General features: G+C 45.9%; 1 protein-coding gene across 1 annotated transcript; it reads left to right on the plus strand.

Annotated features, from left to right (window-relative positions):
• Positions 1 to 4127: 4127 nt before the first annotated feature.
• On the plus strand, positions 4128 to 5503 carry LOC130203963 (voltage-dependent T-type calcium channel subunit alpha-1G-like). The gene is made up of 3 exons (XM_056430433.1): positions 4128 to 4192; positions 4787 to 5114; positions 5441 to 5503. Exons 2-3 carry the CDS (start codon positions 4794 to 4796, stop codon positions 5501 to 5503), a joined length of 384 nt encoding a protein of 127 aa, XP_056286408.1. The 5' UTR covers positions 4128 to 4192; positions 4787 to 4793.
• The last annotated feature ends 21508 nt before the right edge of the window (positions 5504 to 27011 follow it).

The following is a 27011-nucleotide window of genomic DNA, read 5'->3' on the forward strand; positions in this document are numbered from 1 at the left end:
ATATATAAAAATTAGGGCTGTCAATCGATTAAAAAAAATTAACTAATTAATCGCACATTTTGAAATTGCGATTAATTAATCGCGATTAATCGCGCTTAAAAGTTTTTTCCTTCTTTTTAAAGACAAAACTTCACACAGAGCTGTGTTTTCAAAGAGGCTCCTACATATACAGTGCCAGCGAGGTATTTAATATCGTGGATGATAAATTGTTTCTTCAGTGAAACATCAGATTAGTAAAAAAAAAGAAGTATATTGAGACCCCATTGGTCCTGTCATCTTTAACATTGAACAGCAGCAGAACCAGTGGCCTTGGTAACTGACTGACATTCACATATGTCACGTTAACCCTCTGGAGGCTGGGGGCATTTTATACATTTGACAAAATAAATTAAATTAACCGTTTAAAGTCTTTTGCATGTGACACACCCCCACGTGTTATACATCAAACATTCCAGAACAATCTCAGCTCTGAAATGAGGCTCATTGTCCTCGCGCCGTGTTCTCTGGTTCTCTGACTGACAGGCTGCTAAATGAGCCTAACCTGTGAGGTGGGAGGTCCTTTGTGATTTACTTATTGGTTGTTTTTTTCCCGAAATGTTGACAGACAAACGGATTGACCAATCACGTTGAAGGTTTCGTGTGTCGAGTTCTTTCCGCGCCGCGTCACCCGACACGTCGCCCCTTCGTTCCTCTGTGTATCAGAGGGGGAGACGGGAGGAAGGAGGAGCAGGAGGAAACCCGACTGATTCATCCACGAGTTAAACTGATTTCTGCTCCTTATTTTCGCGGAGAAATAATTGTTTTAAAAACGGAAACAGTGTCAAACCGTACTGCCGCGGTTTAAAAATAAATAAAAAATTGCGTTAAAATATTGTAGTGCCATCGCGACCAAATTAATCGCATAGATTAACGCGTTAACGCTGACATCCCTAATAAAAAAAATATATATATGTATATACGACTTGGGCCCAGTTCATTGATTCAAAGGAAGCCGCATGTCTCGCTGCGACGGTCCGTCGGTTGTTTTGGTTTTGTTGGAATCTGTTTAGGAAAGCAGTGCACTTACCGATATCTCATGACAAAAGAACGGCATGTCAACAACTCTTGTTCGCCCAATATAATCCTTTACTATACACCACAGTACGAGCATTGTTATTGTCAGTAGCAAAGGAAGCTCTGCTGCATGAGAAGAAGCACCCAGAGGATACCACATGGCCTTGTGGCACCTTTGGGAGTTAAACAATCCTGATTAAAACCGATATTGGACAAGGGGGGGGGGGGGGGACCAATGAGGGTTCAATTACATTGCTGGAGTGCAATTGAACACAATTTAAACTAACACATGTCAGCACACCGAATGCATGATAATCAGGGATTAACAGGCTTTAGATCATTCGAACAGCCATTAATTATACGGTGATGTTCAGCTTAGTCATGTAGGTAGAGTCAGATCTCAGAGGAGGTCAGAGGTCAGAGACGCTAGTGTCATTTGCGGACTTGTATGCGAGTCATCTTTCTACATACGCTTGGTCTAGTGGCCCCTAGGCGGCGCTCCACATGTCGGGTAAGGCCCATCGGCATCAGAGTAAACTTAGTATTTAGATGTACTGTAGGAAACTAACTGTGGAGGTAACGGTTACGTGCCCAACGGGACGCCCAGACTGGTCTTAATGGTCAAATCAACATGTTTGGTGGTATTATGGGAAAGGCAAGACGTTAACATTAAGACACTTCTTAACGCGAGGACCCCGGACGTCCAAATCTAATGGATTTCCATGAACTGGTTCATTAGATGTTATTATTATATAATCATGTTGAGTGTACAAGTCGCGCTGCAAAGGGAAAGGTCAGCTTGAAGTTTAAGTTGCATCCTGTGGGGACCGCGAGCAGTCGACCTACTGCAGGGCGGCCGCTTGTCGGGAAGACGAAAGGTCAACGATCGTTAGAGGTCGGGGGGGGGGGGACGACGACGACTGTAAACGATCAAATCATCTTCCTCTCTGTCAGCGAGGCCCCGTGATCACAGTCGGCTGGAGTGTATAAGCCCCCCCCCCCCCGGGGAAGCGAGGTCACTCACCCTGATAAAATGGGGTCTTCACTCGAACTGGCCGGCACTCGCCAACATCGTTCATCAGCCACTCATCAGCGCTCGCCCTGGGGGGGGGGGGGGGGGGGTCCTCGCCCCCACACTCTGTATTATTGTGTTGCTTATTGAAAATGAATGTAGTTCGCTGGGCTTCAGGACTTCAGGACTTGGTCTTAATTGTGTGTTTGCCCCCTTTTATGTATTCAGAACAAAGCCTCGTTACGAGCTGCCGGTCGATGTGTTTTCATTGGTTCTCCGTTAACAGAGTAATCGGGCTATCGACACGGACTGGAAGGAGGTTTTTTCGGGAGGGGTTCAGGTCATGTGTGCCTCTCTCACAGTGAGCTGTAACCATGGTGATTAATATGTGATACACGTGGCTCTACAGCTGAGGAACAACTTCATTGGTCCCCCTCATTGGTTGGCTCCTGCTCTCCGATCAATGATCATACGGCGTGATGAAAACAAAGTACGGGCTCCTGCTCTGTAGCCAGTGATGCGCAGGGTGTGTGTGTGTGTGTGTGTGTGTGTGTGTCTGTGTGTGTCTGTGCGATCGAGCTTGTCAAAAACCTTCACTCACACATGTATGAGAGATAAAGATGCCAACAGGGCTGTCAATTAAATACTACACAGCACAACTCTTTGCTCATGCCTCAAGCTGCTGTAGCCGGCGACCGTGTGTGTACAGTGTGTGTACAGTGTGTGTACAGTGTGTGTGGTTGAGGCAGAAAAGCCTGGGGAAACGTCTTCCCCTAGTGGGAACCAGAGCAGCATACATGCCAGAAGACTCCTCCAGGTCCCCCGGTGTCCACAAATTGGCCAATCGAAACGAGGAACACCCCCCCCCCCAAAAGAATAAATCATCATTATTATTAAATGTGTATTGTCAGTTTTTTCTTACTTTTGATGAATATCTCTAATAACTAAAAGCCAGCACTAATTGTTCCTTCTCAGCTAATTTGGATAGTTTTGGAAAGGCACTCCCAGGTGGGGCTGAAGGGGTCTCTAGGGGTCTCATGGGGGTCTGATATTTACAAACACCATGAAATGTGCACAACAAGTCTATTCAATACATCCCTATGAATGCATAATTAGTGGGAGTCATATTGCACCATGTGGACCCCCCCCCCCCCCCAAATAACAATACATAAAATCCACATAATAAAGCTCTGCACCAATCAAACATAAATGCTGTTACAGGTGCCGTCTCTTCCTCGCTTCTCATTGGACTAATAGTTGACATTGGTGCGGAGCGAGGCGCTCGTCGGGGGGGGGGGGGGCGGGGGGGTGCTGCTCGTGATATTTTCAGGGCGCCCATAGGAGGAGGAGGAGGAGGAGGAGGAGGGGGTGGGGTAACTATTCAAAGATTGCCTCCAAGATTGCCTCTGTTAGTGCTCGGCGGCGGGGATGTGCGGCAGCATCTCCACAGCGCTCCAGAAAGAATTAAAGCCCTGAAAACCGCCTGTGGATGTAACGGAAAGTACTGGATTCTTTAATTTGTTTTTCAAGTGGAGGGGGTGGACATCGGAGGACAACGTGGAGAAACGAATATACATTTTTTTTTGGTCCCCTTATTTTTTTATTTTTTGGGGGGTGGGTCGGGGGTCTGGTCCATCGGCTCCGCGGAGCAAGGAGGGAAATCCTTAAAGAAGTTTGTGTTTCACCTGAAGGCTGCAGAGGTAACCTCACGCGGCTCTCATACAAGAAGAAGACAAATACAACTGACGGGAGATGGGTATGAAGTGTTGCTGAGCCCTCCCCCCCCCCCCCCCCCACACACACACACACACACTTTGGAGAGGCTTGGACACCGGAGACCGGGGCCTTGGGCGCACCGCGTCCGTGGAGAGAAAGACCCCGGCGCATGCCGCGCGCCACCTGGAAACTATACGCTCCGCCAGACGCACCGAAACCCACAAGCCTCTTCCCCCCCCCCCCCCCCCCTTCTCATATCTTCTTCATCTCTTCCCTCCTCGTCTCTTCCTTTCGAACCAACCGCCCCCCCCCCTCTTATTCTTCAGGCTGGTATGGACTTTATAGCCGCGACATAAACTGATCATGCGATGACTGGGCGCGCTTTGGGCACATCTACCGAGTCCATTACAGGTAAAGAATCCCACGCCGAGACGCTCTCTGTACTCATTATAGGAATAATAATAATAACAACAACAACTGCTGCTGCAGCTCCCTTCACGATGCATGCATTGCTGTTATAGGTTGTAGACGCAGCTGAAGTTTGGAAACGGACCGGAACGTTTTTGTTTTGGATGAAATTACATGTGAGCCTCTTGAGGGAGGGCTCATAGCTCCTTTTTGTTCATTACCAGCTTGTCTCACAAAATATATACTTTGGGGATGTGCATCGATAAAAAAAATAAAAAAACGGCTTCGTATCGTTTTTATAATTTTACAAACAATTTGATGCGATTATTTTTGCGCATATTTCCCTGACATGATTCCCCCACCAGTCACTCCTCTCGACTGTTGGGTCTTCCTATTAGATTTAAATGTGAGTCTATGTACAGAAGTGTATTTTTTTCCTTCACTATATGCAAAAGTTTGCAGATTTACAATCAGATTTAAAGTGCACACTGCTCCTGAGTCACCCGCGCTGCGGCGGCTGCATCCACTTTACGCATCGCGGTGGTCGGCTCCATCTCCTGTGTCTAATGTGTGTGTACGGTGGCCCACTGCGCGCAGGAGGTGAATGATGGCCGAGGATGGGGGACATCTCTCCGGGATCCCCGACGCCAGGGGCTCGGAGGGTCGCTCCTCTTTGCTGAGGACTTTCATCCGGCTCAACGACCTGTCCGGCGTCGGGACGGGAGGAGCGGAGCGCGGCGACGCGACGACGGCGGCGGCGACGGCGGCGACGGAGCCCGCGGCCCCTGCGGCCGACGGCATCTCCACAGCCGGGGATGAAGCGTCTGCAAGCGGCGACGAGAGCCTGCCCTACCCGACCATGGCCCCCGTGGTCTTCCTCTACCTGAAACAAACCACCCGGCCTCGCAGCTGGTGTCTCAAGATGGTCTGCAATCCATATCCTTTTTCATTTTACCCTCAGATAGGAGTCTGCTCATGCGCACACGCCTCCCACTTGTAGCAGGTAAGAAACACCTGCTGCGACTGCGCTGCTGGTTTCCGGTTGACCTCATGGGGCTCATGGACTCATCAGAGGAGTCTGAGCTGAGCACCACGTCCAGATGTTGGCATGTATCAGGGGGCTCATTGACTCCAATTGAGTGCATCGAGTGAACAAGCTTCATGACCTGTTGGAGCACATCTGAGGTGTGTGTGTGTGTGTGTGTGTGCGCGTGTGTGTGCGTGTGACTCCTGTGCCTGCGTTGGTCCCAGTGGAGAAGCAGCATTCACACGGTCCCACTTCATCACGCTCTGATTCCTCCCTCCAATCGATGAATCATGCCCCTCTCCCCCCACAACACACACACACATACACACACATACACACTACTGGGCCTATAGCGTGTGTTATATTTAGTTTATTGATACACACCTGGTTGTTTTTTGGGTGCACAGCGTTGGAAGGAGGTGAGGGAGACTCTTTTTTGGTCTCTCAACGTTCTTCATGTGTGCAGCGTGTGTGTGTGTGCGCGCGTGTGTGTGTGTGTTCGGACCCTACAAAGGGGGAAGACAAGCATGTGTGCGTGGGTGCTAATGTCATTTGGATAACCTCCGCTGTCTGCCACCCTCCCACGGCTCCCCTCCCTCCATTCATCCCTTCTGTCTGTCTCTTAGTCCAACTCCCCTCCTCATTTGTCACGCTCAGTGAGCCCCCCCCCCCCCAGAAGAACATTGTCTGCTCTCATGCTTCCTGTTCCTGTTCACCTGTCGTCATCCTCGCACCTTCTCTCCTTCTCTCCTTCTCTCCTTCTCTCCCTCTCTTTCCTCTGGCCTCCGCAGCTGATTTCCATGTCTGTAAATGTCAAATCTCTAAAAGGTCCTACAAATAGACACATGTTTTTCTCTTTCGGAGCACACGAGTCCCTCGTGGCTCCGCCGAGGAGGCGATCGTGATGCTATAAAGTCAGGGGTTCTCAAAGCTTTTCATTTCACCGTCCCCACCCGGACCCCATGTGACATGTTGCTCATTGCTACAGGTGTGACAAAAATGATCAGATTCAAGACATCGCTTTGCACCTTGTTTGTACGACATAAAGTATTTCTACAGGTCGGAGTCTGACCCAATCAATTCACAAACTGGTTTCCGTGGTTTGACACAGATCTGCTCTGCAAAGTTTCACGGACGCCCAGATTTTGAATGACGATATGCAAGTTTGTGTGTGGGCCTCTGTGTGTGTGTGTGTGTGTGTGTGTTTGCGTGTGTTTGCGTCCCCACGGCTGTGTCTGCATGTACTGATTTAGGAAAAGGTCACTGCTTCGGTAATGTGTGAAGGGTTCTGAGATCGATCTGTCTCTGTGTGCCCTGTGTGTGCCTGCTTTGCGTTGCGTGCATACGCGATATTTTTTAGCTTGTTCCCTCTTGATCTGTAGCCCCCCCCCCCCACCCCCCCTTCTGTCTAATGCTGCGGCAGATCAACAACACAGGAGCACCCGACTGATCTCGGGGTCCAAGAATCCATTGTGAACAGGCATCGGCCCGGTAAGCCCGCGGCCTCAGGTGGCCCGCCGCCATGTTCAGCAGTCTGCAGTAATTAGGACCCCTGGATACTCGCTGAGGTATTTAGGGTTTAATTGAAGACCCCCGGGGTGAACGCTCTGAGTGATGTTTTGCCCAGCGCATTGCCTGTGCGAAATCCCATCTGCTGGTTGTGATAATGATTCCTCCTCGATCGAGAGTGAGAACTTTTGTACACGCACGTTGTGTGTGTGTGTGTGTGTGTGTGTGTGTGTGAGGTTGTGTAAGCAGCACACGCACTTCCCCAGGACTCCCGTAGGTGTCTCCTCTCTAGTGGGGGGAGCTGGATGTAGTGCCAAGACGGAGCGGGAGAAGGAGGAAGAGGAGGAGGGAGGAGGGGGTTGGGAACGCGTCCAGCTCTCTCTCTTTCTCTCTCGATCCTTCGCTCACAAAGTTTTAAGCCGATTGTTACACGGCCGCTAACGGGGAGGACACCTGGCTATAGGTTTAACAGGCTCACTCGAAGCCCCCCCCCCCTCTCCCGTTTCACTCTCCTGCCCTTCAGAGAGGCGGGCCTTCATATTTGTTGCTCGTTGCTCGAATGCGTCCATCAGCATCACCATCAGCAAAAAATGTCTCCTGCCCTCACCGTCACCTCTCCTCCTCCTCCTCCTCCTCCTCCTCCTCCTCCGGAGTTAAAAGCCTCATGTTGGCTGGAGAGTGAAGAGGTGTGTGTTTGTGTGTGTGTGTGTGTGTATGTGCGTGTGTGTGAGCCATTTCTGAAGGCCTCCAAAAAAAAGAGTGTGTGTGTTTGGGGGGGGACAATTTAATTTAGAAAGCAAAAACTGCGGCTCAGTTGGAGAGTCGAGCCGAGAGCAATTTTTTTAAGAGCTGAAAAATTAAAATCAACTTTACTTTAAATTACCGGTTTGAGAGTTTCATCCTCATTACTAATACTGTGTTATAGGTGTGTGTCTGTGTGTGTGTGTGTGTGCTCATGTTTAGACATTTAGAAGATGCATATTATGTGTGCATTTTTCATATTCATATTACGACGGATTATGTTTGATGAAGTATTCATTGGCTTCTTCGCGTGCAGGGCCTTTCTGTGTGTGTGTGTGTGTGATTCTCTCAGCATGCGATGCGACTTGAACACGTGTACTTTGCATGTGAAGTACTCGCCGAGTGTGTCTGTGTGTATATTTAGAGCTGCACACACAATAATTCCACAAATGTTTAAAAAGCACGTTTCAACGTCGTCCGTCTCTCCTCGCCTAACGGAGGAGGTCAGCTGGCGGTGTCGACCAATCGGAAGCCTTGTGGACTAGACGCTGACAGAAAAGTGGTCGACTTAAACGTTTGAAGGGACCGGCGCAGATCTAAAAGAGCTTTAAAGTACTGTAATTATATCTCATATCTAGTAGAGTCAAATAACCCGGCTGTTGGTAGAATGACGTCAGAAGGAGATGATATGGACCAGAATGCAATGCAACTTCTGTTCTTATGTGTGGAAGACCTCCTATATTGCTGCCTAGGGTGGGGAATTAGTACTGGTACTGGTATCATCGTTTTATTTTGTTAAACGATAGCCAATCCCTACTTCCTGCCGTGTGCGTGTTTAACCCACAGCGACATGCATTCCTTTTTTTTTTTAGAGGTGACCGAACGGCATTCTGGGAGAGGAAGGAAATCCCGCGTGAGGTAAAGAGTTGAAACGGGGACAGAACACATGTGGCACCTCTCCGTGAGCTCGCCTGTGAAAGGAGCGTCTGGAGAGCCAGAAGTGTCCGTCTGGCTCGCTGTGCTCTCCCTTCCCTTTTCTTTTTAGGATGGAAACAAAGTGGTGGAGAAAAAAAGAAAAGAAAAGAAGAATAAAAACGTACATTACTGCCAGACACAGAACTCTTCATGAAAGCAGCTACGGTCAAAAACATCGGGAGCACCGACGCCCGCTGGCGTTCCCTGCTTCGTTATTGGACCTGATATATATATTTATTCTTCACAGTACATAACTCACGCGAGAGATTCACCGCCGAGCCTCTCGCTCTTGGCTTTCCTCGGCAGAAGGGAAAATGAGTTCATCGCGTCCCTCTCCGAACATCAGTTTCTCTCGTTGTCCACATCGCGCGTTCCCCGAAAAACCCCAAACTAACGCCCGGCTGTGAGCACGCTCCCGGGCGCCATTTCTATTTGCAGTGCAGTGGCGGCGCCTTTTTTCTTTCTCGCTAAACGTTTCGCCGACTCATAGATCCGTAAAGCCGACGTGCGGCGCGCTGAAAAGCGCCAATTATTGATGAATAACAGGAGTGCCAATCAAAAGAGAGAGAGAGAGAGCGAGCGAGCGAGCTCAGACCGCAGTAAGGTGTGAGTAGACGCCTCGGCATGAGGTCGGCTCCTAATGAGGAGCTTTGTTCAAGCTGTTAAAGTGCAAACAGAGCCGAGCACAAAGAAGCCCTTCTTCCTGCTCGGCTCTGATGCTTTTCATTTTTTTTCCTTCTGATTGCCGCACGATAATTTCAACCTATAGTCGAAAATAGTCGAAAATCGCATGGAGGTGACACGTGATCGCAGTCTACCAGCGTCACCCGCGAACCAAACACCAAACAACGGCCGAGTTTTAGCTAACGCCGCCCCCCGTGGAAACGTGATGCGCCTGAAAGATCAAAAGGTTTGAATGTGGTCCTACAGGCGACCCTTCGGCGAGTGTGTGTCTGGTTGTGTGTCTGGTTGTGTGTGTGTGAACACGTGTCACTGCACCGTGCATGTATCGATGTATTCATTTACTTTCTTCTTCTTTTTGCCTCAACGCACGTCGCACCGCCGCCATTTCCGTGTCTCGTTGCACCCGCACACACCTTACATTAGCCGCTATCTTCTACTTGTGGCCGTCCCCCGGTTAGTGGACCGTCTGTGTGAACATCCCGTTATGTAATGAGTCTCCAACGGGCTTTGAGACGTCTCGTGTCTCTTCTGGTTGGCGAGGACTTCAGACCTGGACACAGTTCGGGGTTTACTGTAGATGAACACGGAAAGACAGATGAGGGGGGGTCTTGGTGCTTTTACCAGTGGCTTAAAACAAATAAAATCAATCGTACGTACTCAAGTGTGCCTCGGAGGTCTCCGCCTGTCTGGCTTTCACATCCAGTGGAAAGCCTGAGCCGCCGAATCCAAACACGGAGGACCGAGATCGCCTTCCAGTTCTACCGGTTTCCAGCCGGTTTACCTGCGTGACCCGGTTACTTATCAAGGGCCCAAAAGTGACAGAGTTTGAGAGCCGGGCAGCTGTGTGTGTGTGTGTGTGTGTGTGTGGAGGATGGGCGAACCTGATACACACCCGGTGACACACCGACCACAGTGATTCAGGGGCTAACCGCAGAACTCCACAGTAGACTCCCTGACAGCAGCAGGAAGCTCTCTCTCTCTCTCTCTCTCTCTCTCTCTCTGATTGTTGGGTGAGCGCTTGTATTTTGGGGTGTTGCTTTATTTCTCTGCGTTGTGCTCTTTGGCATGCGGCCTTGATAAATCTCTCTTCTGGCCGTACGTCTCGCTGCTCATATTCTTTCTCCTCTCTCGTATTGTCGCCGTGTTTGTGTCTCCAGACGGATCGTTGGTGTCCCCCGGATTTTCAATCAATTATTTGTACAGGGAGAACGATTAGTGCACATAAAACCCAGCGGTTAATGACTGCTCCTTCAGGAAGCGGCTCGCCGGGATTAAGACGTTGCGGTTAATTACCCGGAACGGCGTTCTGGTTAGAAGATTGGTTTGATTAATGGTTCGGGCGCTTTGATTGTTGGCTGTATGGTTAGGTGATTAGTTAACTAACTGGTGGACTGGTTATTAGATGGCCGGTTGATTATTTCACTGGTTAGCAGGGTGGTTGATTAGTTGGTTAACTGATGGTAAATGGCTGTTGACTGGATGGTTGGGTATTAGACTGGTTGGTAGATTGGTAGGCTGACTGGTTGGGTATTAGACTGGTTGGTAAATTGGTAGGCTGGGTACGTGGCATTAGACTTGTTGGGCTGACCGCTGCTGACTGGTTGGGTATTGGACTGGTTGGTTATTGGGTAGCTAGACTGGTTGGTTGGTTGCAGGCTGACTGGTTGGGTATTAGACTGGTTGGTAGGGTTGTTTGACTGAACCGATGGTTAAGTGATTTAATTGGTTGGTTGGTAGATTGGTGGGTTGACTGGTTGGATATGTGAGTGGTCCGTTCGGTTGGTGGTGTGGTCGACTGACTGGATGTGTGAGCTGACTGGCTGGTTGTTTAAATGGTTGATTGTCCAACTGGTTTGTGGACTGGTTGACTGATTGGATAATTGGCTCCTGACTGGTTGTGTAGGTGTTTAACTGGTTGGACTGGTCAGGCGATTGGTTGACTTTAGAATGCATGTGACATTAAATAGGCAGGCTACAATTTACAGCAAAACATCTTTGTAATAGTGTAATAATATAATATAAACACCCACCCTAACATATACCATAAGCTTTTGATTCTCACTGTATCCTAACAGGTTAGTAAACAGTAGATCGCCTGTTTAGTCCAGGAAACAACAGGGAAGTCTGTACACATATGAAGTGTATATCCAAAGGAATGAGGATATGACCTTTCTAGCTTTGTTTTATTTTCCTTCTCTTTCAAAATTCTTTTTTTACCCCCCCCCCCCTCTTCTCGGGCTGTTCCGTGAGATGGCTGTAAGTTTATGTAGGACTCAGTCCAGGATTTTCCTACCAGCTTTTTCTCATTAGGGGTAGTGTAGAAGACGAGTTTGGCTTCACAGAGTGGCAACAGAAGAGAGAGAGAGGAGGAGGGGGGGGGGTGAAAGAAGAAGGAGGAGGAGGAAGAGGAGAACAGTGCTGTACACTTACTCTTACACAGCAGAAAACTCACTGGGCGGCTTAATCGAGTTATCTTTGAACTGTCTCACGTCACAGTCTCTGTGCTTTCTCCCCACGTCTCTGCTACACACACACACACACACACACACACACACACACACACGCACACGCACACGCACACGCACACACACACACACACACATTCAGTATTTCCAGACATACTCCCTCTTCAGCTTCTCGAAGCCATGTCTCTCCCTTCCTCACAGCGAGCTCCTCTTTCCTGTGCGTTGTGTCTCTGCTCTACTTCCTGTGATGACTATACATCTCCTCCGTTCAGGCTTGTTTCACCTTTTTATTTTTATTTCTTCCCTTCTTCCCGAGACAGATTAATAAGTTGACCCTCTTACCCAGCTGGGACTCAGGTGACACACAGCAGATCTGACCGCTGGCCTTATCTGAGTAAGCGACACCTCTCCTCCAGGGACACACATGCAGAGCGAGGAGGGTTATTATATATTATTTCAATAATTCACACCCAGGCGGGAGCACGTCCTCGCCACTTTTGTCCCTTTCCTTCCACCTTCGTCTCGGTATCTGTATCTGGACCTCTATCGCTCTCTTTCACGCCACGGGACACTAATCAGGATTTTCCCGCAGCAGGAGGAGAGAAGAGAAAAGAAAAGCGGGAGATAAGAAAAGGAGGGATATAAAGACCCCTTGGGGGTGGGAAGCTTATATAAGAGTAATGATAGATCCATTGACCTGTCAGCACATCTGTGCACATCATTATGTGTGTGTGTGTGTGTGTGCATATATACGTCTTGTCCATAGCCTTGTTCAGCTCTATAGTTCCCATTGGTCAGTTACTTGCCTCCACCTCGATAGCCCATACACAACTCTTCGTTGTCATAATTTGATAGGATCTGTCACTCTATCCTGACGGTAGAGATTCAGATCCGGCTCCTCTGCCTCCTTTTTTAATGACGCGAGGAAAGGAGAGGAAACGCACCCAATCAGAGGCGAGGGATTCAGTGTTACTTTTTTTACTTTTCTTATTATCTGTTCCGTATTAGTCTTCATATTACTATAGGCTAACGCAGCATAGCTGAACCACATGGGGAGGGGAGGGTCTGCTGCTTGTGTGTGTGTGTGTGTGTGCGTGTGTGTTTGTGTACAGATGCTTGTGTTTTTCATTTCATCAGTAGTGGCTCAGATGGCACATGCAGTCCATCTGAGTGTGTGTATTGCACTTTGTAACACACACGCACACTGTACACACACTGTACACACACTGAACACACACACACACACAGTGCAGGGAGGGGAGCCTCCGTGCTCGTGGTTTCGGTGTCCCTCGTTAACATGCTCTGTTCAGGATTTCCTACAAGATGTGGCTTCCAAACCAGTTCCAGACTCTCTCTCTCTCTCTCTCTCTCTCTCTTCTTCCTCCTCTTCACTCGCTTTGTCTTTTAAGAAAGTGAGAGAGAGAGAGAGAGAGTAGGCGTCTGCTTCTAATTTACAGAGCTCCCTGGCTGTCCTCCTCCTCTGGGTCCTAACTACCCTCTGAGTCGAGGCCGGCCGCCAAGTGCCTCTTAAAGAAAAACACAAATTAAATTCACAAATAAAACCGTGTGTGTGTGTGTGTGCGTGTGCTAAACAAAAGCTGCTCTCGTGCCCCTCCCTCCTGATAGAAAGCCACGTATCGTACACGAGCGTGTTCTTGACGTGTAGTTATGCAGACGAGTAACATCCGAAGGAAGTCGATGATAATTATTCGAGGTCGCATCGTGAGTTCGTATTCGGCAATACATGCTTCTTCAGTTTCTTTATCGAATTATTATTCCAATGCAACCAGAGCTGTGACAAAGTGTCGCTGCAGTCGTCTTTCTGCAAACGTAGAGTTGGAACTCAATGGCGGTATGAACCGCCAATGAATGAGGCGTTTTAAAAATGTGTTAACCCCCCACAACCAGCAGAGGGCCTAAAGCATGGAGTCATAAACGGGCACCGGAAATATGAGCACGATAGGTACAGTAGGATGGGAGATTAGCCGTGGACACACAGACACACACACACACACACACACACACATGATCTTTATGATGCTAATATTGAACATAATTTCTAGAGAACAATGTTCAAGGGTGTGGCTAAAATCCCAGTAGACACACTTCCCCCGTCTCATTGTTTATACCCTCTTATTACCTCCTCACACCTGCGGTCGGCTCAGTGTTGCAGAGATGGAGGAAAACAAATTGAGATCATATTTCCTTCATATTTCATTTTTCTCGCTGCCAAACATTTCTCATTCCGTTCGGCCATTCGCTCGTTTTTTGTGAAACAAATGTGCATTTTGCTGCATAATCCGGCATGTTGTTGTTGTCCACAAAAAATGCACGGCATGTTTCACCCTGAAGTTGAATGTGTATCACACAAACTACTCCGTGAACAAGAGGATAAATGAGCGCGCATGCAGCGAGGGTAGAAGGCTTTTGGGGGCGGGGCTAATAAAGCTTGCTTGCAAGATGTGGTGTCGACGACGGCGCTGTTTCCCCACCTGTCACTCAGACGTGCAGCCTCTGGTTCTACCAGACTCCCAGTGGTACCGCCATCGATCCCAATCCCATGACTTCACCCCCCCCTCTCTATGCTCATCTGTTGTTTCAACTGCCACCGATGTGCTCTGATTGAAATGTCTGACGGAGATTGAGGAGGACTGACGGAGGAGGAGACATCATCCGTGCGGCCATCTTTTCTTTTTGACACTTGAGTAAAAACTATTTTTTAAGAGAGAATGAAAGAAAACAAGCTGGCAAAAAGGGGATGAATGGTAGTTCTAATGTACCGCACACACACACACACGCACACACACACACACACACACACACACACACACACACACACACACACACACACACACACACACACACACACACACACACACACACACATCCTTGAAATCTCCTTTGTGGGGCACACACTTGTGAAATTGTGGGCCCACACTTTCTAGTGAAAAGTTCTACAACTCTGTAAAAATCAGGCACATAACAAAAAATCTCACACATTAAATTAATATCTATTCACATTTATCAAATTTCACAAACAGAGTATTTTCTTTGCTAGTTTTTGTTACTTTGGGGTCCGCTTTTAGCATTCAAATTGTGGGGCCCATTTTCACACACACATTTACATGAAATCAACTGGTTTTATAGTTTTGTCCGTTGCTTGAACACTATAGACACATGCTTAAACCAAAGTAACATAACTTGAAGTTGTTGTTACTATACCTTAAACAAAGTGTAACCATACCTTAAACAAAAGCTTGCTTTGCACTTTAGTTGCAATTCTGTAACACACTTGCTCCTTTTTCTGCAACACACTTGCTCCTAGACACTACACACTATTTCATACATGAGACACTTAGTTCAAAAATGAAACTTCAGGGTACCATTGGGAAAACACCTCTATTCAAAATACAACACACATTGGTTAATTGAAAAGACATAGACACACACCTGAAAACACTTACTTACAAAACTGAACACCAATCAGCCAGCTACAAAACATTTTGTTACAGAGAATCTTGACATGGATGGAGCTGCCCAGCCGCATGAATGTATTTACATTGACAAGGCTGGATTCAACCTTAGCAAAAACAGACAACGGGGACGTAATATAATTGGCCAAAGGGCAATTTTGCACGTCCCGGGCAGCGCGGGGGAAACATCACATTGTGTGCTGCCATGAGTCTTCGAGGGCTACTGCACCATCATGCCAAACTGGGTCCCTACAATGCGCAACACATCATCACATTTATAGATGCACTTCATGATGCAGTTGTACAGGATGGACCAGAGCAGCCCAGGTTTGTTGTTGTCTGGGATAATGTTAGTTTCCATCGGGCTGCTCTGGTCCAGAACTGGTTCACCAACCATGATCAATTTGAAGTTCTGTACTTGCCCCCTTACTCGCCATTTCTAAATCCTATAGAGGAATTATTTTCCGTTTGGAGATGGCGCGATATGACCGCCAACCACATGCCCGATGCCTCTTCTGCAGGCAATGGAACAGGCTCATGGAGACATCGAGGTGAGGTCAATCCAGGGATGGATTCGCCACACAAGGGATATTTTCCCGATGCTTAGCGAGAGAAGACATTGCTTGTGATGTTGATGAGATCCTGTGGCCAGACCCCAACAGACGCAGGATCCATAAGCCCACTCTACCAATTGTGTTTTTCTGTGTTTACAGTAGTGTATTGTTTGTTTTATTTTTGATTTAACTAAATGTACTGTACTGTAAAATATACGAATGTAATGATTTTGAATTCAGTATTTCATTTTGTTGGTTGTTGTGAAAATATGCTCTCTATGGAACTGAATAAAAACATTGAAAACAAAAGACTGCAGTTTTTTATCTAAAGTAGACTAGTGTGTTGCTGCTGATCTGAAAGTGTATTCATATGATGCAAGTGGGCATCATTTTGTCATCAGAGTGACATTTTGACAAAGGATTGTTAGGTTTTGATAGCAGAGTTTCAATTTGACATAGATGTGAATGGTTTATTTCCCTGTGTGGTGTCTTCTTTGCTTGTGTGTAGAGTTTTGACACAATGAGCCAAATTTAGCAAAACGTGTGTAAGCAATAGGCAAAAACTGTAATACTGGCATCTAAACATTTGAGCGGATATGTACACTTTGAAACATGTTTAGCGATACTTGTTCGCAACATAAGAAATGTGACTTATCGCCGAAATGGATATGAACGGTGGCTTGAAGATCTCCAGCAATATGTTTGTGAATGTGTGACGAATCTGGTGAGCGAGACAGAGCCCCGCTGCAGATGTTAAGAGAACACAACGCACAGTTGAGGCATTAGACAGTGTTCTGATTGTCTCCGCTGAGGCCAATATGTTGTTTAGTAACGCCGTTGCTTAAGGGCTGTTGAGCACATTGTTGATCTGCCATCCTTGATCACCTTCCGTTTCAACTGAAACACCTTCCCAGGGTTGCCAGGTCTGTGTGACAAAACCAGCCCAATGGCCAATAAAACCAGCCCAAAACCAGCCCAATATCAGAACTCAAAATATGCCGTACAAACATATACACTGCTTTTAAAGTCCAACAGCATTGCTATCATTGCCAAATGTATTGTAATATCTACAAAGTAACACCAAATGTTTAGTATGCCAGCATTAAAAGCAGTTTATGGTAGGATTTGGGTATAAATAAATTATTTCATTTAAAATATGGATTTTATTGAAAGATATTCATGTAATTTGCATGCAAAATAGGTCTACCTGAACCAGCAGACACAAAATTCAACCAAGGCAATTCAAAGTTGCTATGGGAAACCCGGACCTGGCAACACTGCACCTTCCGCTTTCAAGTGAAATTTTATATGTGTATATGAGGCTTTTCATATCATGTGTGTGTGAGAGTTTCACTAGTATGTGTGAGATTTCAGTAGTGTGTGTGAGAGCATTTCAGTAGTGTGTGTGAGAGCATTTCACTAGTGTGTGTGAGAGCATTTCAGAAGTGTGTGTGAGAGCATTTCACTAGTGTGTGTGTGAGAGCATTTCAGTAGTGTGTGTGAGAGCATTTCACTAGTGTGTGTGTGTGAGAGCATTTCAGTTGTGTGTGTGAGAGGGTATTCTGAATAATGTCCCTCACGGCCCCTCATACACACACACACACACACACACACACACACACACGCACACAGCGAGATCAGGTCCTTTCGATGAAACCGACCAATGGCTGAAGCTGAGGACGCTGGACTCTTATAAATCAGAGCCCCTCCCCCCTGAATTATTGAGCACCTCTTTAGCCCGAGGAGATGGAGATGGAGAATGGGAAGAAGAAAAAAATAAATAGGGGAAGGGTTTTTTGGATATGACCGCTGGGTGAAGGAGGAGAATGATGAGCGAGGGAAAGAAAGAGGGAGGGAAGAGGTGAAGGAGCGCTGGAAGCCACCTGCTGCAGATGTTTTCTATCAGGAAAGGATGAAAGCATTCAACATTTAAAATCCTGTCATCTATTTATGCTTTACTTCTTCTTCTTTCACCCTCTACACAGTAACATTGGCAGCGTCAGTTTAACACTTAAAGAGAACATTTTAACACATTTAGCCACATATGGTCCCTTATCTTTAGAGTGTTAAAGTAACTCTGAACATAGTGTTCACATTTCAGAGTTAATGCAACTCTGGTAAGAGTTATTATTTTACTCTACACTGAGAAGTGTTGAATTTGATCAAATATTAACGGTGTTGTAGTGGCTAGCACTGTCGCCTCACAGCAAGAGGGTTCAATTCCCGGTCGCGGCGGTCCTTCTGTGTTGAGCATGTTCTCCCTGCAGCGTGGGTTCCCTCCGGGTTCTCCGGCTTCCTCCCACAGTCCAAAGACATGCAGTCAGGTTAATTGATCTCTAAATTGCCCGTAGGTGTGAATGTGAGAGTGAATGGTTGTGTGTCTCTGTGTGAGCCCTGAGATGGACTAGTGGCCTGTCCAGGGTGTCCCCTGCCTTCGCCCAATGTCAGCTGGGATCGGCTCCACCGCCCCGCGACCCTAATGAGGATGAGAAGGTATTGATAATGGATGGATTAATAACACTTGTTGTGTTATTTCTACACTTCTCAGTGTAGAATAATAACTCTTAGCAGAGTTGCGTTAACTCTGGAACTTTACCTCTATTTTCAGTGTTACTTTATATTACATTTAGCTGACGCTTTTATCCACGAAGTGACTTATAATCCGTCTGTAATTCTATATTTAAGACACAAAAACATCTCGAGTGTAAATTGAACTCAGAGTAGAGTTATTCTAAAATGTTGCTTCTGCTGAAATATCAACATTTGATATAAAAAAAAGTGATTGAGGGAAATTTTTTCTAGAATTAAAACGCACGTGTTGAAACTCAATTTGAAAGGAGAAGGAGGGGGCGGAGCTTTACAGAGAAGGGGCGGAGCTTTACAGAATAACAGTGAACGTTGTCTTTACTGGGGTTTGACTCTGGCTCTAGTTGTAATGACTCTGAAAGTCAATTCACTTTAACACTGAATATTTTACACATTGTTTTTAACTCTGAATGTTTACACCAACACTGGGGGTTATTTACTCTTGCTATTGTTGTAATAACTCTGAAAGAGTCAATATACGTTGACACTGAATTTTGAACACTGGGGAATTTACTCTGACGAGCTTTCTTTATGTCACTGCTCTTTATATTTTTCATCCCCATCATCCCTTACTTATATTTCTCTCTGTCCCTGCTTGTCTCTCTTTCTTAGTTTCCTTTTTTTCTTCATCTTTCTGGTATATGCTGCCTTCCCCCCTCAGTTGCTATGGTGATGTGAGTTTTATTTATTTTATTAATTTATTATTTTATATATATATATTTCTATATATATATATAAATATACACACACACTCGGAGCTTCCTCCAAAGTCTTTCCCTTTTCCGGTGCTTCTCTTCTAGTTTCTGGCTGCTCGTCCATTCAGACGATGCTGAGGCTGCCAGCGTGTTTATTAGCCGCTCTGAAAGAGCCCGAGGGCGGCTGCAGGGAAAACAGGTCTCTCTCTTTCTTCCTTTCTCACGTGCGGCCTTAACACCTCCACACTTTATCTATGCCTACCCTCATTTAGCTCCCATCTCTCCATCTCCTCCTGCTCATCCTCTCCACACCTGTCCGCCTGCCTCCCGTGCCCACTTACACACCGGCTTTCTTTCTCTCAGCTCATTGAAATACGCTGTGTGTGTGTGTGTGTCAGGTGTGTGTGTGTGTGTGTGTGAAGCTATGGTGAAAGGATGCAGTGGCGAGGGAAAGTGAGAGGAGGAGGACATTCAGAGAGGAGAAGAGGAAACCCCGCCTGAGGAGGGATGTGGGGACCATGGAGAAACTGAAGTGAGTCATGGATGATGAAATTCAGTCGCTCCTTCAAGGAGATTCCTTGCTGGCAGCGCTCAATTAATATCACAAAGAAGGAACAGCAGAGAAGGAAATGAGATGAAGTGAAGGAAGTAATAATAAATCAAGTGATAAGGTAAACATATATTGTTACTCATTTCTGGAGTTATTATATTTTGACCTCTGACACACACATGATGAAGGATTTAGTGCTTGATTCAGATAAGATACAGGACTGACCGTCCCTCTAAGCCCCGCCTCCTCTGTAGTGCTGCGTCGTGGTGCTTACGCTGTCGCATGGCGCATGAATGAGTTCACTCGATGACAGCGTGACAACTAGTGCACGCAATATAACGAGAGGAAAAAAGCAGAGAATGAGGTCATATTTCAGAACTGTCACCTTCAGTATATATCAAGTTATGGTTTTGGCTACCTTCCCTTTTCTTTCTTGTTGTAATTTTGTAAAGGAAGCGACTGTAGAAAAAAGCCACTAAGGACATGTACCAGCGCTATGAGAGCAGAGGAAGCGTGAAATCGACCATGAAGAGTGTTGCTGCATCAGAAAAGCAATGAGAACACATCCTATCTTGATAGAGCTACATCGTACAGGTCAACATATAGAGACAACAGTGTTTACAATACTCCTTACCTGACTGTAGCCTATTTGGGTCCAGTCTGTACAGCGTCTCGTGTCCACTGCCACAGCAGGAGCCTGATGTGTGTCACCTGGAATTCAGATTGAAAAAAGACTGCATTTAGAAATTATAGTTATGATGTTTGTTGAGATACTCTGATTGCGAATTGACTTTATTTGAAAAGTCTATTCAATGGCAAATAACTTAAAGCAGTGTGCATGGCCTATTCTAAAGTCTAACAATAACATATAGGGGGCTACACTGATTCATATTCAAAATACACTTTAAAACCTAAAACAGCTCACAAAGTAGAACTATATATATATATAATAACGAGGTTTAATGCTAAAATGTGTTGTACAAATGATGTGAAGTCACTTAAAGCGAGAATGAGATGACAGGGCCCCATAAGGATACACTAGAAAAGTGTGTGTGTGTGAGGTTAAATATGAAATCCTTTAAGTGAGATAGAAATCCAGGGCAGGCCCTATAAGGATGGACTATGAACTGTGTGTGTGAGGTTGTTATCTTTTAACAACATATTACGGCCTGCAATGGAGCATGTTCAAAATACCTCTTTGACAAATACAACAGCTCATTAAGTATACATTTACACCTGTTTTAACTTGAGGTTAGATCCTGAAATGTTTTGTCGAAATGATATAAAGTCACTTATAGTTTGACTAAAATACCAGAGCTACATAAGGATAGACTAGTTCAGACTAGTGTATATTCTTTAAACACAGGTCAATGTATAGTACTGAGAAATGCAATTGAGTAAAACACTGGCCCTTAAGGGACCTGAAACCCCCACCTTTGTTGATATTAATGAAGCTTTCAATCAACTATGGCTTGGCTTAGGGTTACAAACGTGCGTGTATGTGAAATTAAATGTCTCTCTGGCTGCAACACTAGATATATATGCGTTTTAGATTAAGACTCATCCCTGAATCTGAAGTCCATCGAATAACTCCATGAGTAAGCTGACTGACATGCTGCATCAGAAAAGCAATGAGAACACATCCCTATCTTGATAGAGCTACATCGTGTACAGGTCAACATATATAGAGACAACAGTGTTTACAATACTCCCTTACCTGACTGTAGCTCTATTTGGGTCACATCCATCATAGCTAGTCCAGTCTAAAGGCGTCTCCGTGTCCACTGCCACAGCAGGAGCCTGATTGTGTGTCACCTGGAATTCAGATTGAAAAAAGACTGCATTTAGAAATTATAGTTATGATGTTTGTTGAGATACTCACAAGTTACCTAATTGACTTTATTTGAAAAGTCTATTCAATGGCAAATAACTTAAAGCAGTGTGCATGGCCTATTCTAAAGTCTGACAAGAACATATAGGGGGCTGCACTGATTCATATTCAAAATACACTTTAAAACCTAAAACAGCTCACAAAGTAGAACTATATATGATATGATATATACCTTTATTCGTCCCACAGTGGGGAAATTTCAAAAATCACAGCAGTGGTGCACATCAGAGCATTAATAGAAATAATTATAAAACACAAAACTAAATACTAAAAAACTAAATACTAATACTAAATATACAAGGGAAAACAAAGTAAAGTGCTGAGTCAAGTGTTGAGTTTGCCATGATCTCCTGCAGTGTGTTGTGCAGCCTGACAGCAGCAGGAAGGAAGGACTTGTGGTTCCTCTCCTCAGACACGGGGAGGAATCAGCCGGTGGCTGAAGGAGCTGCAGAGCTGCGAGAGTGTCCTGCATGGGGTGGGAGGTTCATCAGAGACTAGAGCTTTGCCATCATCCTCCCGTCCCCACCTCCCACCACCTCCACAGCATCCACAGGACACCCAGCACGCTGCTGGCCTTCTTTAGCAGCTTGTTCAGCCTCTTTCTGTCAGCCGCTGCCATGCTGCTGCTCAGGACACCACTCCATCAAAGATGGCTGATGCCACCACAGAGTCAGAGAAGGTCTTCAGGACCTCAGTCTCCTCAGCAGAAAGAGTCTGCTCTGTCCCTTTTGATAGAGTGTGTGTGCGTGGTCAGCCCAGTCCAGTTGTTGTTTCAGTGAACACCCAGTATATTATAAGATTTTACAATCTCAATGTCCAGTCCCTGGATGCTCACTGGGAGAGGAGGAGACCATTTTAGTCCACCACCAGCTCACACCAGCCCTTGGTCCACTGGCGGTTCCACTTCAGCACATGGCACACCATTCAAAAGTCCTGGTTCAGTTCTCTGTACTCCCTATCATCGTCGGCAGACGAGGCCCGATGACAGAGCCATCAGAGAACTTTTGCAGGTGACGTGGTCGAGTTGTGATTGAAGTCCGAGGTGTAGATGGTGAAGAGGAATGGAGCCAGAACGGTTCCTTGTGGAGCCCGTGCTGCAGGAGACCGGTCTGACTCACATCCCCTATCCTCACATACTGTGGACGGTTGGTGAGGTAGTCCAGGATCAAAGCGGTGAGGTGGTGGTCACGGACTGCTCCAGCTGGTCCCTCAGAAGCAAAGGCTGGATGGTGTTGAAGGCACTGGAGAAGAACATGACTCTCACAGTGTTTCCAGCCTCTTCCAGGTGAGGCGGCATCGTTGCAGCAGGAAGATGACGGCGTCATCCCCGATGCCAGGTTGGTAGGCGAACTGAAGTGGGTCCAGCGATGAGCTCACCAGGGGCGGCTGGACAAGGACCAACCTCTCCATCAGGTGTGATGTTAATGCCACCGGCCTGAAGCTGTTGAGGTCCTTGGGCCGCGGGGTCTTCGGTACTGGTACCACACAGGAGGTCTTCCACAGCTGTGGTACTTTCCCCAGCCTCAAGCTCAAGTTGAAGCGTGCTCACTATCCCGCACAGCTGGTCTGCACAGGATTTGAGGAGCCTTGAGCTGATGCCGTCTGGACCCGTGGCCTTCCTCATATATATATATATATATATATATATATATATATATATATATATATAATAACCGGAGGTTAGATGCTAAAATGTGTTATACAAATGATGTGAAGTCACTTAAAGTGAGAATGAGATGACTTGAAACCCCCATACCTTTGTTGATATTAATGAAGCTTTCAATCAACTGTAAACTTGGCTTAGGGATACAAGCGATGCGTGTATGTGAAATTAAATGTCTCTCTGGCTGCAACACTAGATACATATGCGTTTTAGATTAAGACTCATCCCTGAATCTGAAGTCCATCGAATAACTCCATGAGTTAGCTGACTGACATGCTGCATCAGAAAAGCAATGAGAACACATCCCTATCTTGATAGAGCTACATGGTGTACAGGTCAACATATATAGAGACAACAGTGTTTACAATACCCTTACCTGACGGTAGCTCTATTTGGGTCACATCCATCATATGTAGTCCAGTCTAAAGGCGTCTCCGTGTCCACTGCCACAGCAGGAGCCTGATTGTGTGTCACCTGGAATGCAGATTGAAAAAAAGACTGCATTTAGAAATTATAGTAATGATGTTTGTTGAGATACTCACAAGTTACCAAAGTGACTTTATTTGAAAAGTCTATTAAACGTTTATTAAATGGCAAATAACACAGCAGTGTGCATGGCCTATTCTAAAGTCTAACAAGAACATATAGGGGCTGCACTGATTCATATTCAAAATACACTTTAAAACCTCTGAACCCCAGCTTTAGATCACATAATTCTAAGCATAAATAAGGGTTCCTTTCATAGCGTATAGTAATCACAACATTAAACAAGTAACCAGAGCAAGTAACACTGCGTCCTGCCCGTGACTGTAAGACAACTCCGACAGGTCACACTGCAACAAGGATCAAAGAGCTGGCGATGAATCACTGAATATATGCTAAAAATATATTGTGATATATTTCCATTTGCACCCCAAGTCTATTTTACATTGTGAGAGTTACAGCTGAACAAATAAGGCTAAAATGCTGTCAGACCAGCAACAGATTATTTTAATGAGAATACTCAATGCATTGATCAGCACACACTGCTCATTGAATGACTTCAACTCAAAACAACAGACCAGTAACCTTCAATAACTGCATGAGAAGGATGACCAGCCTCTTAGTGTATTCACGATTTAGACATAGAATATAGTGTTACACTAGCTATTTGAGTCATGTTACCTGAGGAAACATCACGGCACGTTTAGCGTCACGTGCTCTTTGTTTACATCTCGCAGAACTCAAACCGGAATAGAGACAGCGGCAGTTACGGAAACAGAGCCATAGTTTCACAGATATAACCCGCGAATTAAAACGGGTAACGTGAACAACACACAGCTTTCTTACGTGTAACACGAAGGTTTGGGACGAGTCAGCTCGTTATATCCGCTCTTCTACGGCGATCTCAAAACGGAAGTCAAATGCCGCGGAAGACAGCGGCAGTTACGTAAACAGAGCTAGTTTCACAGATACAACCGCCCGAATTTAAACGGGTAACGCGTTAACAACACACAGCTTTCTTACGTGTATCGCGGAGGTTTGGGACCTTGAGTCAGCTCGTGATATCCGCTCTTTCTCGCCGAGCTCAACCCGGAGTAAATTGCCGCCCGTGAGACCGCAGCAGAGTTACATAAACAGAGCTAGTTTCACAGATACAACCCGCCGACATGAGCGGGAAACACGTTAACAATATACAGCTTTCTTCGTGTATCGTGGAGGTTTGGGGACACAGGGAGCTTCTGATCTCGTCTGTACATGGGACAGCCGAGCTCAACTGATAACTACTATAGCTAGCATGAGCAGCTAGCGATCTTGTCATATAAAGTAGTACCATCTGAATAACGGAGAAACGGTTTTGCTACTGTTGCAACACACGTGTGTTTAGAGTAAAACACATATAATGAACTAAGTCATATTTAATAAAGTAAACCTACCTTGGAGAAGAAGTTCATGAGTTAGACAGATCCACACGGCTTGGGGAATCAGATCCAGATCTCGAACCACTGCATGGGACTTTGCCTTACATCTCGCGAGATTCGTGGACACATGGCGAGATCTCAGGCAAATCCAGCGAAGTGCTCACACACACACGGGGTGTGTGCCGCCTTCCAGCACCATTCAAACATAGGGGCGGTAGTGAGTAGAAATTCTACACACACATTACACACACTTTTCCAGTTTTTGTTACTTTGTGGGACTTTAGTTAAAAAGCAACAGGAGTATCAGGGGAGGCTTCTGAGCCCATATACATCAAAAACGGTGTGGGGCCCTGATTTTAGGGCCCCACGAGGTAGGTGGGCCCCATACCGCTGGTGTGCTCCCTGTTTCGGGGCCCTACAACGTAATAAATGTGAGTACACACACACACACACACACACACACACACACACACACACACGCACACAGCGAGATTAGGTCCTTTCGCCGTGATGAAACCGACCAATGGCTGAAGCTGAGGATGCTGGACTCTTATAAATCAGAGCCCCTCCCCCCTGAATTATTGAGCACCTCTTTAGCCCGAGGAGATGGAGATGGAGAATGGGAAGAAGAAAAAATAAATAGGGGAAGGTTTTTTTGGATATGACCGCTGGGTGAAGGAGGAGAATGATGAACGAGGGAAAGAAAGAGGGAGGGAAGAGGTGAAGGAGCGCTGGAAGCCACCTGCTGCAGATGTTTTCTATCAGGAAAGGATGAAAGCATTCAACATTTAAAATCCTGTCATCTATTTATGCTTTACTTCTTCTTCTTTCACCCTCTACACAGTAACATTGGCAGCGTCAGTTTAACACTTAAAGAGAACATTTTAACACATTTCGCCACATATGGTCCCTTATCTTTAGAGTGTTAAAGTAACTCTGAACATAGTGTTCACATTTCAGAGTTAATGCAACTCTGGTAAGAGTTATTATTTTACTCTACACTGAGAAGTGTTGAATTTGATCAAATATTAACGGTGGTGTAGTGGCTAGCACTGTCGCCTCACAGCAAGAGGGTTCAATTCCCGGTCGCGGCGGTCCTTCTGTGTGGAGCATGTTCTCCCCGTGGCAGCGTGGGTTCCCTCCGGGTTCTCCGGCTTCCTCCCACAGTCCAAAGACATGCAGTCAGGTTAATTGATGTCTAAATTGCCCATAGGTGTGAATGTGAGAGTGAATGGTTGTGTGTCTCTGTGTGAGCCCTGAGATGGACTAGTGGCCTGTCCAGGGTGTCCCCTGCCTTCGCCCAATGTCAGCTGGGATCGGCTCCACCGCCCCGCGACCCTAATGAGGATGAGAAGGTATTGATAATGGATGGATTAATAACACTTGTTGTGTTATTTCTACACTTCTCAGTGTAGAATAATAACTCTTAGCAGAGTTGCGTTAACTCTGGAACTTTACCTCTATTTTCAGTGTTACTTTATATTACATTTAGCTGACGCTTTTATCCACGAAGTGACTTATAATCCGTCTGTAATTCTATATTTAAGACACAAAAACATCTCGAGTGTAAATTGAACTCAGAGTAGAGTTATTCTAAAATGTTGCTTCTGCTGAAATATCAACATTTGATATAAAAAAAAGTGATTGAGGAGGAATTTTTCTAGAATTAAAACGCACGTGTTGAAACTCAATTTGAAAGGAGAAGGAGGGGGCGGAGCTTTACAGAGAAGGGGCGGAGCTTTACAGAATAACAGTGAACGTTGTCTTTACTGGGGTTTGACTCTGGCTCTAGTTGTAATGACTCTGAAAGTCAATTCACTTTAACACTGAATATTTTACACATTGTTTTTAACTCTGAATGTTTACACCAACACTGGGGGTTATTTACTCTTGCTATTGTTGTAATAACTCTGAAAGAGTCAATATACGTTGACACTGAATTTTGAACACTGGGGAATTTACTCTGACGAGCTTTCTTTATGTCACTGCTCTTTATATTTTTCATCCCCATCATCCCTTACTTATATTTCTCTCTGTCCCTGCTTGTCTCTCTTTCTTAGTTTCCTTTTTTTCTTCATCTTTTTGGTATATGCTGCCTTCCCCCCTCA

This window comes from Pseudoliparis swirei, chromosome 13 (assembly GCF_029220125.1).
Source record: "Pseudoliparis swirei isolate HS2019 ecotype Mariana Trench chromosome 13, NWPU_hadal_v1, whole genome shotgun sequence".
Taxonomy (NCBI): Eukaryota; Metazoa; Chordata; class Actinopteri; order Perciformes; family Liparidae; genus Pseudoliparis; species Pseudoliparis swirei.

What these genes read in the sequence shown, in the direction of transcription:
- LOC130203963 (XM_056430433.1), top strand. Translation starts at nt 4,794, where the DNA reads ATGATGGCCGAGGATGGGGGACATCTCTCCGGGATCCCCGACGCCAGG. An exon ending in GCAGCTGGTGTCTCAAGATG is followed by an intron (nt 5,115 to 5,440) that starts GTCTGCAATCCA and finishes CGTTGGTCCCAG; the next exon opens with TGGAGAAGCAGCATTCACAC.